The 15,816-nt window shown below is 40.2% G+C and overlaps 1 protein-coding gene across 1 annotated transcript in view; it reads left to right on the forward strand.

The window, feature by feature from the left end:
• The first annotated feature begins 6,323 nt into the window (after nucleotides 1–6,323).
• Nucleotides 6,324–15,816, forward strand: part of map1ab (microtubule-associated protein 1Ab) — a 92,027-nt gene continuing 82,534 nt past the window's right edge. The window contains exons 1-2 of the mRNA XM_086299396.1: nucleotides 6,324–6,664; nucleotides 13,850–13,951. Coding sequence (XP_086155522.1) covers nucleotides 6,400–6,664; nucleotides 13,850–13,951 — 367 coding nt within the window. The 5' untranslated portion in view covers nucleotides 6,324–6,399. The remainder of the gene's footprint in view (nucleotides 6,665–13,849; nucleotides 13,952–15,816) is intronic.

The following is a 15,816-nucleotide window of genomic DNA, read 5'->3' on the forward strand; positions in this document are numbered from 1 at the left end:
CTTGACATAATACAACTGCACATGGATTACATCATCTGCTAAAGTGTGGTGAGACAAAAGACTGTAGTTTTACCACTAGAGGGAAGCATGGCTGTGGTTAGGTGCTGTGTGGTTAGAAGTGCTGACTCACTGTCAGAGAGACTTGCAGCAAAAGCCTGTGGTGAGGTATCCACACAGGGTGGGATGCTACACACAGTTTATTTCTGCCTTTTTTGACTGGAGCTCCTGTAAAGTTACTGGATATTACAGACAGCTAACTGTAATATCCAGTAACCTTACCAAACATGATGAAGCGCAAGTGCTGCTTTTATTTTTAACACTGGCATCGAAAGATGCTTATTGAGCAAAAGCAAAAAAGATGTAAATGCATAAACAGTCATATATGTTCAGTCCTTCACCACCAGCTCCTGCCATGTATTATGTTGTTTGTAGGTAGAGGGAGACAAAAGCCAGTAGTTGATGCAAACCTTCGTGTTATCCTCTCAGTGTGGTGCTGACAGTTTATGCTGAGATTCCCTCCACTACGCTCCAAAATGTGCCAAGCTCAAGGTCAACCAGGAAAAAGCTGAATGAGGATCATTTGTGTGAGCAGAAAGAAAGAAAGGAAGGAAGGAAGGAAGGAAGGAAGGAAGGAAGGAAGGAAGGAAGGAAGGAAGGAAGGAAGGAAGCCTATTTTAATGCTGTGTTCTTTTTGTGTTTTCATCAGTTTGTCCTCACTGTTGCTAAAGACATTTAAAGTCTGAAGAAACTTGAATTTTCTGCAGATCATTTGAATAAGTCCTCTGCACTGCATCCATTCTACTAGACACCATCTGAATCCAGAGTTAAGACTGGGAGGCAGAATTAGTGCCTGACTGATGTTTAGAGCAGTCTGATCAAGCTTTACTTCTATAACTCTCACTTGCCTAGAGCCTAGAGTTTTGCTTTTAACCCCCCCCCCCCCCCTCCAAAAAAACAACCCCACGACAAAACAAAGAAAACAAGCAAAAAAACAAAAAACAAACCTAATTGAACATTCATACAGTGTAAGAGGAGACGTGGGCATAAACATGCTACACGTAAACCATCTGTGTAAGGTCCCCTTTGTGCCAGTTAAAAGCTCTGACCTGTTGGCACATGGATACATGACATTGGGGGTAACGTGTGCTTTCTGACACCAGGACTTGTGACTTGTGTGCTGCCAGTCTGGACCTTCATACTTCTCATGGATGCTCAATCTGACTGAAGTACGGGGAGCTGGAAGGCTGGGTCAGCATTTGGAGGCTTGGTTGAGCCACAGTGTTCTGCTGAGTCAGGCTACCATTGGAGGATGGTGTCGGGTGGGGAGAGGGTTATCCGGAGAAAATCTACAACAATGTTGTGAACGACACACTCGATGCTTTTGATATTGTATTAAACGTGTAACCGTTGTAAGTGCTGCATCCATAGATGGTATAAAAAGTGAAGACGGTCACATGACATCCACTGGTTAGTGAAGTCGTGTTATGAAGTTCTGAGCTAAGTGTTTTCGGTGTTAGCATCTTGGCGTTTTGAAAGCATGGGGTAGCTGTAGCTCAGGAGGTAGAGCAGGTCACATTCTAATCAGAAGGTTGATCGTTCAATCCCTTTGAATGGGTGAATGAGGTAAGTTGTATAAAGCGCTTTGAGTGCTCAGGTAGAGTAGAAAAGTGCTATATACAGAATCAGTCCATGAAAAGTGAGTGGTGGACGTGACTTTGACACTGAGGGCAAATACTTGTGATTGGCTGTCATTAGCTCATCTTACTTTACAAATATTTACAGAAATCGTCATTGTTGTTCATCTAAGACTTCCAGTACAACTCTGGGTCTAGGCCATGCCACCTACACAAATACTCTGCAGTGGTTAGATGTATAGGTGCAGGGTAGGAGGAGTACAAAGAAACCAACACAGTGCACTATTTCATAAAGCTGAGATCCTTCAACTTCTCAATCAAAATGCGGGGAATTTTCTGTCAGTCTGTTGTGGCAGACAGGACACTTTGCTCTGGTCTGATGAGCATTGAAGCTGGTGACACCAAAAGACTGAAAAAACTGATTGGGAGGGCTGGTTCTGTGATTGGCTGTAAAATGGAAACATTTGGAGCTGTGAACAAACTGTTATCCATCAGGGATAATCCTGACCCCCCTCTTCACCACTTACTGGACAGGCAGTAGAGCACTTTCTCTAACAGACTGATGCCACAAAGACAGACATCTTTAATCTTTGATACTTGCTGTTACCTTCTACAATATGATTTACAGTCGGGGGAAGTAATTGTTTGATCCCCTGGTGACTGTAAAATTGCACACTTACAAATGTAGTGAAGTAGATTTTGGGGTAGGATTTTACATAATGTCCGCAAATGCAGCACTAACATCCACACCTTCCCAGCTGATAATTAGCAACCTTATAAGAAACAGCTGTGCTTCACAACCATGTGGAGGCACTTGGTAGTCTTTTCCCATCCAAGGTGGCTGAGAGCGTTAGGCAGCTAAGCACTGCAGATCTCAGGAAAGCTGCTCATTTCAGTATTGCCCTTTAGATAGTGGTCAGTGGGACTTTTGTGTTGTGTTTGTGTGTAGTAGAGTGGACCTTGACGACTGTTTCCCTCTTTTGTTACAGGATTGTGCCATACTGCTGCTGTATTGTTTAGTTTTATTCTGTTTTGTTGTCATCTTACAAACGTTTATGGAGTGGCCTCACCTGACTCCTGGTTTTATGGTCTTTTACTCCAAATTGTTTTATACATTTTAATCAATCTTTTATAAAGAACTGTAACTTAGGGTGTCTTTGTTTTATTCATCTTTTACTAATTTGTTCAACTAGTTATTGCTTTGTTTTGTTGCTTTAGTGGAGGTGCGGCCGCTTGTTGAGGGGCTAGGCACGTGAGGTGGAATCCCCTCCCCGATGCATGAGTGTACACACCGGGCATGGGTAGATTGAAATCTAAATGGTGCAATGTGAGTGACAGTGAGGTTTGCAGTGGAACTACACGGGTGAGTAATTGGTGGCACCCTTGGACGCTCCTCTCTGTAGGTTGCCTCCTCAACTGGTCTGTCTCCACCGTTTTGTTTAGTTATTTTACTAGGGTAGCACTGTGGTAGCGAGCCTGTTTTAATCACTGTTTGTTAATAAAGTGTTTTAAATAAGAGTGTTGCAGTCTCAGCCCTGCTACCCTAAGAATTTCTCTGATCTTACAGTTCTATGCTTTTAGTTTTTCTTAATTTTGATTTGTAAAACTGATCTGCCTCACCTCTGCTGTTAATAACGAGCCTGTGGGCTTTGGTAGCTAGTGTAATATCTATATGGCTATAAAAATCTTTCCTGAGGTGTAACTCTCTTCCCGGGTTGCGTTGTCAACATTCCTTAGGCTACGTTCACACTGCAGGTCTTAATGCTCAATTCCGATTTTTTTTGATCAAATCAGATTTTTTTTTTTTGTCTGCTTGTTCACACTACAAATAAATTGCGACAGCAAACGCGCTCTAGTGTGAACGCTCAAAGCGGCCCGCATGCGCAAAAGAACGTCACACACAACGTGCTCTGTTTAGACCCAGAGCAAACAATATTGTTTGACTGATGCCCTTAATATAAAGACTTCGGACTTTACGTTTCCCAATTTTTGCTTTAAGTTTTGTTATTTACATAATAATGTAGATGACCTAATAATGATCCTTATTGCTGTTTTAGAGGAGCGGTGCTTCAAAGGATAGTTGCAGATTTGTCAGAATCTGCAGATTATACAGTACAAATAAAATGTTCGTTTGTTGTCTTCCCAACAGTTTCACTAACATCTACACTTATTGGCCAGGAAGCGTTTGCGATGTCTTCTCCGGCGCTGATAATTGGCGTCTGTCTTGTGTCAGTGACGTAAAAGACTGATTTAATGCGACATGACTGTTCAAACAGCAGTCGCTTTCTAAGACATCGGATATGTTTCGGATTCAGTAGCTACCACATACGAAAGTGACCCAGATGGGATTTGAAAATATCGGATTTGTGCCGTTCACGCCGTCATACCATGATCGGATCCGGGTTGCATAGGGTCAAAACGTAAGCGAGTGCGACGTTTGTGACAACAGCTGTGTGCAGATCAACAATGGATAATATATCATTGTGGGAGAGAGTATGAGCGTGCAGCGTTTAAAGCGTGGAAGTACTGACCTTACTTTGAGTTTGATTCCATAAAAAGTGACAAAAACATTAGCGTCCATCGTGCGTGGGAAGAAAACTTATTTTTACAGCGAAAAAAACCCCTAAACTTCCAAGCAAGCACCAAGTGCGCTATGACGTAATGGGAAACTCAAACTCGCGGATTCTTCAACTGACCGCAGCACACCTGCACCAGGGTAAACCTCCGCCTACCCAACTCCTGCTTTACAGGTGAAAATAGAGCAAAAGGACCGCTGAGTCTTTGACTTTATTTTCTGCTGTGTTTTACTTGCATCTATTTGAAAGACTGAGTGTAAACACAAAAAAAATTAGTTTGTGCTGGAATGTGCAGAAAATAGGTTTAAATATTAAACAAATTTCTTCCAGTCAGAGAATGTTGCATATAAAATTTAATTAAATTTTTGCTTGATGCATAAAGATTAAAACTAATAACACAAGTTTTAAAAAGGGACTTTTCCATTTGATTACATTGTATGATGGTAGAATTGGGCTGAAAGATCTATCGCTTTATCACCTATTCAGGTTGTAAATAGTTTTTAAAAAGTAATTAAGTAATTAATTACTTTTGAAAATAAGTAATCAGAGTAGCAGGATTACTTTTTTGGGGAAGTAATCAGTAATTAGTTACTGATTACTTTTTCAAGTAACTTGACCAACACTGCATGTAACTGAGTGAAAATATGACTTGGTGGTGAAATCCTTTTTGGCAAGCACAGCAGTGAGATGTTTGGTCCACCAGGTTTGCACACATCTCATGAGGGATTTTGGCTCACTCCTATTTTTAGACACTTTAAATCCTTTAAGTTTCTTGGTAACTCGAAGCTTTGGTCATACTAAGTGTTTTGGAGGAAGGTTCAGAGGAGGTTGGAGATTGTTACCATCAGGGGCTCATCCGGTCAGGATGAGAATGAACAGTCAGCAATCACTTGCAGGGTTTTCATTTTATTGAATAATGAGCAATGGAAAGACACACATGGAATGCTATCTCTGAAAGGAAATAGTGAGATTTTAAGTAACTCAAAATAATACAGAAACTCACCTCAGCTGCTGCCCCATGTGGGAGTGAAGAAAGCATGAGCTGTAGGTGAGTGCAGTCCTTATATAACGAGTGGCAGGTGAGCACAATTAAGGGAAAGCACCACACCCAATCAAAGGTGAGGAAAAGAAACAAGGTGCATCCAGTGAAGTGAATGTGCTGAAAGGTGAACCTTTACAACACTAAGCATTTGTCTTCTCCAATCATTGCGGGTCTAGTTTATGCAAAATAACTCAATTTATACTTCTTCTCCCCCCACAGCACTTTCTCCCAAGCCTTCACTGAATCATTTAGCACTTACTGGTAGATTTAAGATGGACCTGTACTGCTGCTTGCTTGAACAGTGGGACCTTGCAGGTGCTTCAAGATTTTAAACCAATTTAGTGTAGTATATCTGTGATTAATTGATTGTAAACCGTATATCACATGGGCACACACCCAATCTGTGGGAGCCAGACTTCTGGTTGGATTGTAGGGGAAGGAATACTTATTTCACTCAGTGACACACAAATCAGTTAATACCTTATATTTAATGTGAATTTTTTTATTGATACTTTGTCTCCCTCTATTAAAATGAATCTAACATTGTAGACTGTTCCTTTCTTTGAGGGTGAGAAAATTCAGAATAATCATAATCATCATAATCATCAAATTATTATTTCCTTCACCGTAACTCTGTAGCAGAGAATCATCTGCTCTTTTTCATCTGCCGTTAGTTCAAGTTCATAGTTCAAGTTTGTGTATTATTGTAGGGTCTACCTTACAATACAAAGCGCCTTGAGGCGACTGTTGTTGTGATTTGGTGCTGTATAAATAAAATTAAATTGAGACTTGCAGAATTGATAAACATTACACTGACAGCAGCTCAGATTTGTTTTCTCCCCCCCCCCCCCCCCACATATCGCACCTTGAATATAATTTTATATGATCTATAAGTAAAACATCACAAATGTAACAAAACTAAAATAACGGATTGGATCCGGCTTGCTAAATGTATAAAACAGCACTTTCACGAAAGCGCTCTTATTTTGAAAGTTTAGGCGGAAATTTCTTTTGGATTTCTGGCCCGTTTGCTATCACCTGTCTTCACCTCCCTCCCCTTCCTCACCTCTCAGCGTCCTCCATCCTCATCCTCCACTCCCGCCCCCACCCTACCAGGCTCTTCCCCTCGTTCACACCGGTAGTTGTCATGGCGATGGAGTCAGCCCCGGCGTCGGCTCCGGGGGTTGTTGCCATGGAGATCCCCGTGCGAGGTGCGCTCCCGGTGGTGGAGGAAGACGAGGACTTCAGCGCGCCGCTGCCGGGGTGCGAGGGGCGATTAGGGCACCGCAGAGGCGCGGGGAGACGCCGGCGAGGGGTGCCGTTCAACCGGGGCAGCTACTACATGCTGCTAGTGATTGGGGAGATCGGCACCGAGCACCAGCTGGACACCGCCAGAGCGCAGATAGAGCGGGGTGAGTGACGGACGTCCATCCGCTTTATTACCCGTGTGTCTTCCGTGATTCAGTGTGCAGCAAACATGGAACAGCAACAGGAGAGACGTGTTTTGACGCAATGATGGGATAGTATCCATAGGCAGAAGCCGTTACTGCAGCATTGCACCATGGGACACTACGCATTTTCCTTACCCACAGAGTGTTGCTGTAAAAACTGCAGACTCATAAGAGGCAGAATGGAATTTAATAGTGCAGCAGTTTGGCCAAAATCTCTCTTGGAGCTCCAAATACTGCACTAAACACCTACAAACACTCACCATTTACCAGATAAAGAGACATAAATCAGCATGTCAGCAGATCACAATCTGCACAGGAAGTCTTTAGTTAAAAAGAAAAGAAAATAGTTTGTGTTTTCAGGCATCCGAGTGTGTTTTTGTGCTTGGAGTGTCACTATAGTGTTTTTGTTTTTTTTGTTTTTTTCCTTCTTTGTTGCAGTGATGTCAAGTCAAATCAGTAAACACACAAACTTTGTAGGCTTTGCCCAGCAACAAGAACACAACTGTTTCCCAGACACAATGAGGGAAGAGTTTTCAGTTTCCTGCTGGACTGATTATTTTGCCATCATTACTCGGGTGAATATCTCAGCGCTACTCTGAGTTGAAACCCTCCTCCTCTTCCTTCTCCTGTGGAACTGCAGCAGCTTGCAGTCGTTCTTGTCACTGAGGGCTGTCTGAAGTTTAGAGAGTAAATGCTTTGTTGTGTGAAAGATGTTTCAGGAGCACGCTTGTCAGCTATTTTCTGCGCCACCGTTGCCAATCTAAGCTGTTCCCGTTGCAATGCCATATCAACCCCTGTGCGTCCCGTCTGACCTCCTCTTGTGATCACAAGCTCAGTGTCACACCCACTCAGCTCATTACTGCATCGATTTTCCCAGGTCGGTGTTTTAAGCGTGACTCAAAGTAAAAGACCTGCTGTCGACTCACATTACACCTCAGCTGCAGGGTCCCCGTGTAGGCCTGCAACAAGTCACCCTTACTGCAGTGTTGTAATTTCATCAAAGCAAAAGGCCAGAATCTTCATTTTGCTAAAGCTGATGGTTCATTTCATTGCTGGTTAAATGGCCACATTTTGGTTAATCCTTTGGTTGACATGACGTGCCCCAAGTCTTTTGAAACAACAGGCTAATGCTTATACAAAAGGTCAGAATATAATGAGAAATTGGCATTGCAGTGCTGATCTTTATGAAGGCAGTTAACTTGAAAACCTCATCAGACAGGTTCTGATAATGAATTTGATGTGAAAACACTGAAAAATTAAAAATAATGACAGGTTCTTTTATATTCTTATTTTATTAGGTTAGTTTTGCAAGTGCATAGTACACTTGGCACCTTTCTAAAGAAAAATAAAAGTTAGGAACTGAAAAATGATTACATCCTTAACAGTTTTTTTTAAACTAACAATAACTAAAAAAGAGCGAATGAAAATAATGAGATAAACAGATGATCATCTTAAAGGTACAGCCGGTTTATGTTTTTATGGTGATTTAATAGAAAAAGGACATACACTGACAAACATACATTGAGTAGTGTATGATTATGTCTTCCAACAAATTGATGTGTTTCAATGAACTTACATTGAACCCATTTAAAATACAGAGGAGTGGGTTTGCAGTTTGTAGAAATTCCCATGTGGAGGGAGAGTTCAATTCCTGTCTGCACCTTCAGAATTTAAGATATGAAGCATCATACCTGTTTTATCATCAAAGGAGTTCCCTTCATCAAAGAAGCAAAAATGCAAAGGGAGATAGATTTGCAGACAGGTGCCAAAACAAGAGCTGAGTAAACACCAACAACAGCAGGTTATAAACTAACAATATACCAACTAATGTTAGGTTTATTTGCCTCAAAAATCACATTTTCCCTCTGAGTTTGATTACATTCTCACAAACATATGAGTTACATTTTCTTCAAAGGTACTTTCACTTACACTGGCTAACAGCAGCTAACAGCAGCTAACAGCAGCTGCGCTTACTGACAGAAAAGTTCTCGACATCCTTAACAGCTCACCTCAGTATCGCTGTCATCAGTCAGAAGTGAGGTTCTTTGACTCCATACCTGGACTCTTTTCACAAAATTTTACAGCCTTTTCCAGAATGATGTGAACAGATGGGAATGCTTCTCATGCAGCATTGGCGGCTGAGGTAAACAGTCTTCCACCGATAGGGATCTCAGGGGATATGGATCTGGTCCAAACTATTGGAGAAAACACGCTGGCCAGCCATGATGGAAAAAAACTTGTTTTTATATATACAGTAACCACTGTAGTTAGGATTATTGGGAGGGGTAAGACAGCGAAATCAGTTGACTGAAATCTGAATGACTGAGATCTACATCTCCCTACTACTGACAAATGTCACATTTATGCCATTTTTTCCCCTGAGCACTTTGGTCATTTATGATTTATATTATCAGCAAACATGGTGCTCATGTAGCAAGTGACATTTGCGCTTTAAAACAAGGATGGGCAACATTTTTCCCGAGGATTATATTGATATAGATATAGATAAAGCATTTTTCTAAAACTCCATTAATGCAGCAGACACACTGGATTATTTTACTAATCAATTCAATTTTATTTATATAGCATCACATCAAAACAAGATCTTACAATAAAAAAGAGAAAACCCAGACAATCAGAAAACTACAAGAGTTGTCTGATTGTTGGGGTCACTTGGCAGGAGTGGCAAAGAAAAACTCCCTTTTAACAGGAAGAAACCTCCAACACAACCAGGCTCAGGGAGGGGCGGGGCCATCTGTCACCACCAGTTGGGGTTGAGGCTATTGACCAAATTCACCTTTTTACAGATTACAGGGTATCTGGCTCCTTCTGATGTTAAAAATGAAAAGATTGCTTAGATAAAACAATCCACTTAGTGTAAATGTCATATAAGCCTTTACAATCACCTAGATCTAACTCATTTCTTACGTGCACATTCTGTTATACATATAGACTAATGCATACACCTATATACTTAATCTACAGTTTGTTTCAGAGGGTCATGACAAGTGTAGTGCCTTTTTTTTTTGAATCAACACTAGTACAGACTCATTACTGCCATTTACTGCAAGATTTATTAATATAATGTTTAGCGGGGGTGTTTAGTTAGGTATGATTGTGATGGTTATTGGCCCCCAGTCTGCCCATGGGTGCTTTGAAAGTTAACACTGAGGCTGGCTTTTAAAAAAAATTATATATCCTGTGATATTGAAGTATTAAGGCTTTCAGTAGTTCATGAAACAACTTGTATTTATTATTGAACACAAGCTGACCACTCGCTCAGCTTAATGATTATTACATCAGAATCAGTGCCCAACTTTTCTGTTTAAATCCTTTCATTTCTATAATTTCTTCTTCAAATGTGCTGCGAGCTGGAAAAAAACTGCAAGTTCATATTTTGGATTTGATTCATTTAGACACTATTGAAAAACTTTGCCATAAAGCCTACCTGTAGGCAGTCTGCAGCATTAAGCAGTTATAATCCTTTCTCCGTATCTCAAAGTGGGGAAAGAGGAAATATTCTACACATAGTGTAGTAAATGACTCATTCAAAAACTATATGTTGTTTTTATGCTATTATTAGCCTTTAACAACCTTCCCATTCTCCTGTCCTGCTGCAGCTCCAAACACTGTATTATAGGGACATTCCCAGAGTACACAGGGTGGTTGTTGGCCAGCTTTACTGGCCGTGCTCTGCTTAAGGTCTTATTCAGATGAACATGAATTTTTCATAAACCCACTACTGACTCTGCACATTGACAAGACTAAACCAAATGACTTTATTTTATATTTCACATTTCCTGCGGTGTGCTGAACTGTTTAATTCATAATTTTAGCCTCATTAAGGATATTTTAATGCCACTCATTAAACATGGGAATGAAAACTATGCCTTACTTGGAGAGGTTTCACAAGAAGACCTTACATACAGTAAGATTAGGAACTACAGGTACGATTAACTTACAATCCATGTGATGAAGAGCATTGTTCGTTTTTAAAAATAAGTAATTTATTTGAAATTAACGTGGACTGTCTGAGAGACTCACTTTGAGCAGATGCCGACAACCAGAAGTCAGAGGTTTTCTTCTGCATGTATAAAGTCAGTCCAACCAGGCTTCTCATTAGTTTAGGTGACTTATTTGAACTTGTGAATGGGTTCAGTTAACGAATTACTTTTTATAGATATGTAAATAAGTAAATATTTTTAAGGTTTTTAAATTAATGATTTATTTTATTGTTACAAAGATGTGGGGAAACCAAAACCCAAAAATATCAAATCTATTGTGATATACAAGCAGCAACTCTTCACACTGGAAGAGAGGGTGGAGTGCTGAGACGTTAGCTGGCAAACTGAGTGGTTTCGGTGCACAGATACACAAGTCAGTGCTAAGCAACAGATAATAATGTTGTAGAATTTCATTCTCTTCTCTTATTATTTTCAGTGTTATTATTGTTTGACAGATAATTCCATTAAAACAAACAAAATAGTAACACAAACGCGATCGAGACGCCCACTTCAGTGACTTCAATCAGCAAGGTGAGGCCTAACAGGCAATTTTCAGCCCCAGCTGCTCAGATATTAAATATAGGCTATTAGAAAGCTAAATTGGTCAGTTTACAGCAGATGGTTCTGAGACTGCATTCCTGCAAAAGCGTTTTCCTCTTTTGTTCTCCACATTGACAGTTTTACCTGCATGCAACCAAAAACCTGTTCAAACGTGGCTGATCAGTAAAATACAAACTAAAAGTGAACTACAAACTGAAGCCAAACCCAGAAAGCTTCCAGTACCAGAGATCGTATTCCTTGCCTACGTATTTTGCAGCGTCATATCCAGACATCTGTTTTTTGCACAGACACAAAGGAGGTTTCTTTAGAAACGCCTAAAAATGTACTCGACTGGAACTCCTCACGCCAGCATATGCAGAAACTGGTGAATCCTTTCTTGCCTATAAACAGCCATTAATGTGTGAGACTAATTACAGTGTTTGAAATGTTGACTCTATTAACTTGCTGACAGATGTCATCCTCTATGATGGGTCGATCAAAAATAAGAAGGCCTTTGTTATTATCATAATTTGCCCTGTCCTTTAGTCTTCTCTCGATGCCAACAGTTATGTTGTCATGGGGATTGTGATGAAAATGTAATATTGTGCCTCTAGAAGGTTATCATTTTTATGCATCTGGTAGTGCAAAGAAAGACAGAACAGTAAGAGTGATACAGCATCTCTGTGCACAGACTGCAGTCTGTAGTCATGGAACATTTTCTACTCTGTTAAGGGCATTTAAGCAGAGGGGTATGGATTTGGAAAAAAATTTAAATCTAATTTCTTGCTGTGAGTAAAGGAATCCAGAAGTGGGTGAGATGAGAGAGGCGTGTGCATTGGTTTCCGTCCTGCTGGATGAGATCTGACATAAGTTCCCTCTGAAGTTTGACGATGAGAGAGCGAGAGAGAGAGGGAGAGAGAGGGAGAGAGAGAGCTGCCCCGATTATCTGATAATAATGCAGTACCTGCTCAGTACCTTCTTGATATCTATTGTCTGTTGAAGCGTGCCTTTTTTTGTTATAAGCCATCAACACTCCATTTACACATATTAACAAGCTAACACATGGTTAGTAGCCAGATGCACTGGAGCCTTGTAATTCAAAGGACTGAAGAGTCAATAAGATTCAGTCTTGAACTTAACTGGATCAATCTCAGCAGGTTTTCTTCAAGGACCTCTCTGCCCATATGGGAAAAAAATGGACAAGCAGTACATGTACATGTTCAGTATACTGTTTTGTTTTGTTTTTTCTCATGGAAGTGGCCCCTTTTGGATTTTTGTGCTCTTACAAAGAAAGACTTACACATGCATTGCTGGAGTAATGGGATTTTTTTCTCTCTCTTTCTTTCCAAATATAGATTTAGTTTAGATTAGCCTACCCCTGACATGTTGCTACTATCACAAGCTATACTGTAGGAATGGGATTAGCCAGGTAATGGTGAGTGTTTGTCAGACACATAGCTGACAAACACAAAACTGCCCGAACAGTTTATTTTTTGACCTGTAAGACCAGAGAATACAGGAACTCCTGCTTACTCTTAAATGTCATAACAAAAGTTAGAAAGGGTTACAGAAGAAGACCAATTATTTGTCTTGTTGTACTCTCAGAATCTTTTAAAGATAGTTTACCATATTTTAAGTAGGCAGTCATAGCTAGTCAGCTATGAAAGCCTAAATGAAAAGGTGTGATGAGATGCTCATTTCTCTGTTATGTTACCCCATCTTTTCAGAGGGCGTCTAAAGCTTGGCGATCGTGGGATTTTTCTTATTCTACTCAGTTTGGTCAGATATCCAACTCTAGGCAAAGTCCTGTGGCTTCCAATTACAATTAATAAGCCCACCGATGGTTTTACAAACACTCAGAGCTTTAAAGAAATCTAAGAACGGATTGGATTTCTGAATTATTTTCACCTTATGTGTAACTAATTTACAGTGTTCACCAGACAAATGAGGCAGATTAGCATACAACAGGGTGTAAACTGTTCAAAAGACCTTCATAAAATCACCAAAACCAAAATCAAGGCTAGACCCATCAATATTGAGCAGCTAGCTTCCACATCTACCTTTACCACACAGAACTGACCACTAGCCATGTGACATTAACTCGTCTGCCATTTTGGACATGTGACACAATGGCATTTTATTCACTTTTAGGGTAAAGTGAATAAGACCCTGTTCACACTCTCATAAAAATGTATTACATCCAATATAGTGGACAAGTTTCAAGCAATGTGTGCATGATGTCATGTCAGAAACCTTTAGCTGACTAAAAGTCATCACAGGCTGTAATACTGCTGTGGATATAATGTGCTTTCACTGGTTTTTAAGGTTAGTATTTCTGAAATGAGAAAAGCACGTGATGCTTTGAGTTTCTGGACATTTTGAACATATGAAGTGGTTTCAGGTCATTGACCTTCCCCAAAACCCAAACAGAATTCAGAAAGCGAGTTGAGGAAAGACAAGACACGACAGCAGCATCTGATAAAAGGTTACCTCAAGTACACAGATAAAAGAAAGGCTCAGAAAAGTTTGCTTAGTTTCACCAATGCCTGTGCTTCACTGCATCACGTTGTCCTTGAACAATCATTGTCTTTCTTCCTGGCAGGAATTCGATCCTGGGACGTCGACCTCAAGTGCTGCGACCTTGATCAGCAGCTGCAGCTGTTTATAACTCGCCACTCTGCCCACTTCTCCTCCGAGGTCAGAGGTCAGTGTGATGTGGCTCTTTATGAGCCTGGAGATGACTTGACAGAAACCAGCAACGTATTCTGAATAACATTCTAAACAATGAAGCTTTTTTTATTATCTTGTATATTTTTGTATTATCGTGACGATGTAGCTCCAGTCTTTAAAGTCAACATTTAGCAAGAATTGAACTGAATGCAAGTAGATATAAAATACAGAATAAATCATTAGTGTTTTATCGACCTGTGTGATATTTTGTAGATGTGCTCAGTTTAATCAAGTGAAGATCTTTTTTGGTTTCTGTGTGTTTCTGGATGGATTTTAGGCTAGCAGTGACTGACAAAGTGGGACCTTCTTTGTTTATTTGTTCACCACTGAGCATTCTGTGTGTAGTAGAGCAGGGCGATAAGACCAAAAATATTTATCACGATATAGATTTGAAAATTTGCGATAACGATATAACTGACAATATAATTGACACTAGACAAAATACTTTACAACTCCACAATTTTATTAGTGCAAAAAACCCATCAATGCATTTTCACTTAAGCAGCTGTTTTTTGCATTAAAGTTATATAAAAATGTAACAGTGCAAATTCCTTGCTGACAGTTTAACCAAAAGGCATTTCCAGTGGAAATTTCCCGACATATCCTCAGCATAACCATGTATAATATCCACAAAACTTAAAAAGAGGTTATAAACACACAATACGGTAATATTATGTTGAAGCACCGTACGTATCACTCCGCGAGGCTCCTGCCTAATATAGCCATAATGCTCCGACAATCCATCAAGCGGTGCGGGTTTGTAGCTTAGCAAAGTCGTACTAAAACATTTGACGGATTTTCGAGCGCCGTGTACGACATAAAATCGTTTTGAGGTCAGTGAACACAACCAGAATTCATACATAAGGCACACAGGATTCTGTCGATTTTCAGAAAAATCAAAGGATTGATTTTAAGTGTGCCGTATTTTCCAAAAAACACGGTAATAACGACGGTCCACTAGCATGCTCTACCAAAAATTGTGCTTTGTTGTCTATCTGACGGACAAAACCAGTTCTACACCACTGAAGTTGCAGCATTTTTACAAACCAATTCTGGTTCATCCGTTTCATTCAACGACCCGCTTTCGCCCTTCGCCGCCGTGCCTTTTTCATGTGCGTATGTAAACAAAGGCACTGCGCATGCGCGTTTTACCCATATCCTATCGCGATATTTCATTTTCTTGCCGTTGCCCAACATTATACCGGTATTACCGTGAACGGTATGATATGGCCCAGCCCTAGTGTGTAGTTTTCAGTTTATGGATTTTTTTCTTTATCCGGTCAATAGATGCTATCATTCAAAGCTGCCAAACGCACCTAGATCATTAAAGGGGGTCTGTTATACTAACAACAACTCCATATTTTTATTCTTGGACTTTGCTAGAGTAACCTTGGACGATTCACATTTCAAAATAATGTTATTTATCTCACGCTGGGCCTGTCTGTCATCTTTGAAATTAGCTGTTTTAGCTCCATGCCCCCAGCAGACATGGAAAGCTTCATCCCAATCATCATAATCACAATGGGAAGACCTCATTATTTGTAAGTGGACAATAATTAAGTGTCCACTTACTGACAGTATACAGTGAGTGCAGTAAAAAAAAAGTAATTGCTACCCCTTATTAAATCTTTTTTTTTTTTTTAAATGCACTGAATTTCACACCCAGCGCTTATTATTGCCAGACCTGTTAAATCAAGAAATCACTTAAACAGAACCTGTGTGACAAAGTGAAGTAGGCTAAAAGATCTCAGAAAGCAACACATTGTGTCACGAACAGATGAGAAACAAGTCATTAGCATCTATCAGTCCTGAAAGGATTACAAGGCCATCTCTAAGGCT

Source organism: Aulonocara sp. 'chitande type north' Nkhata Bay, linkage group LG7 (assembly GCF_057382095.1).
Source record: "Aulonocara sp. 'chitande type north' Nkhata Bay isolate Kocher_YH1m ecotype deep benthic linkage group LG7, A_spYH_male_GT1.1, whole genome shotgun sequence".
NCBI lineage: Eukaryota > Metazoa > Chordata > Actinopteri > Cichliformes > Cichlidae > Aulonocara > Aulonocara sp. 'chitande type north' Nkhata Bay.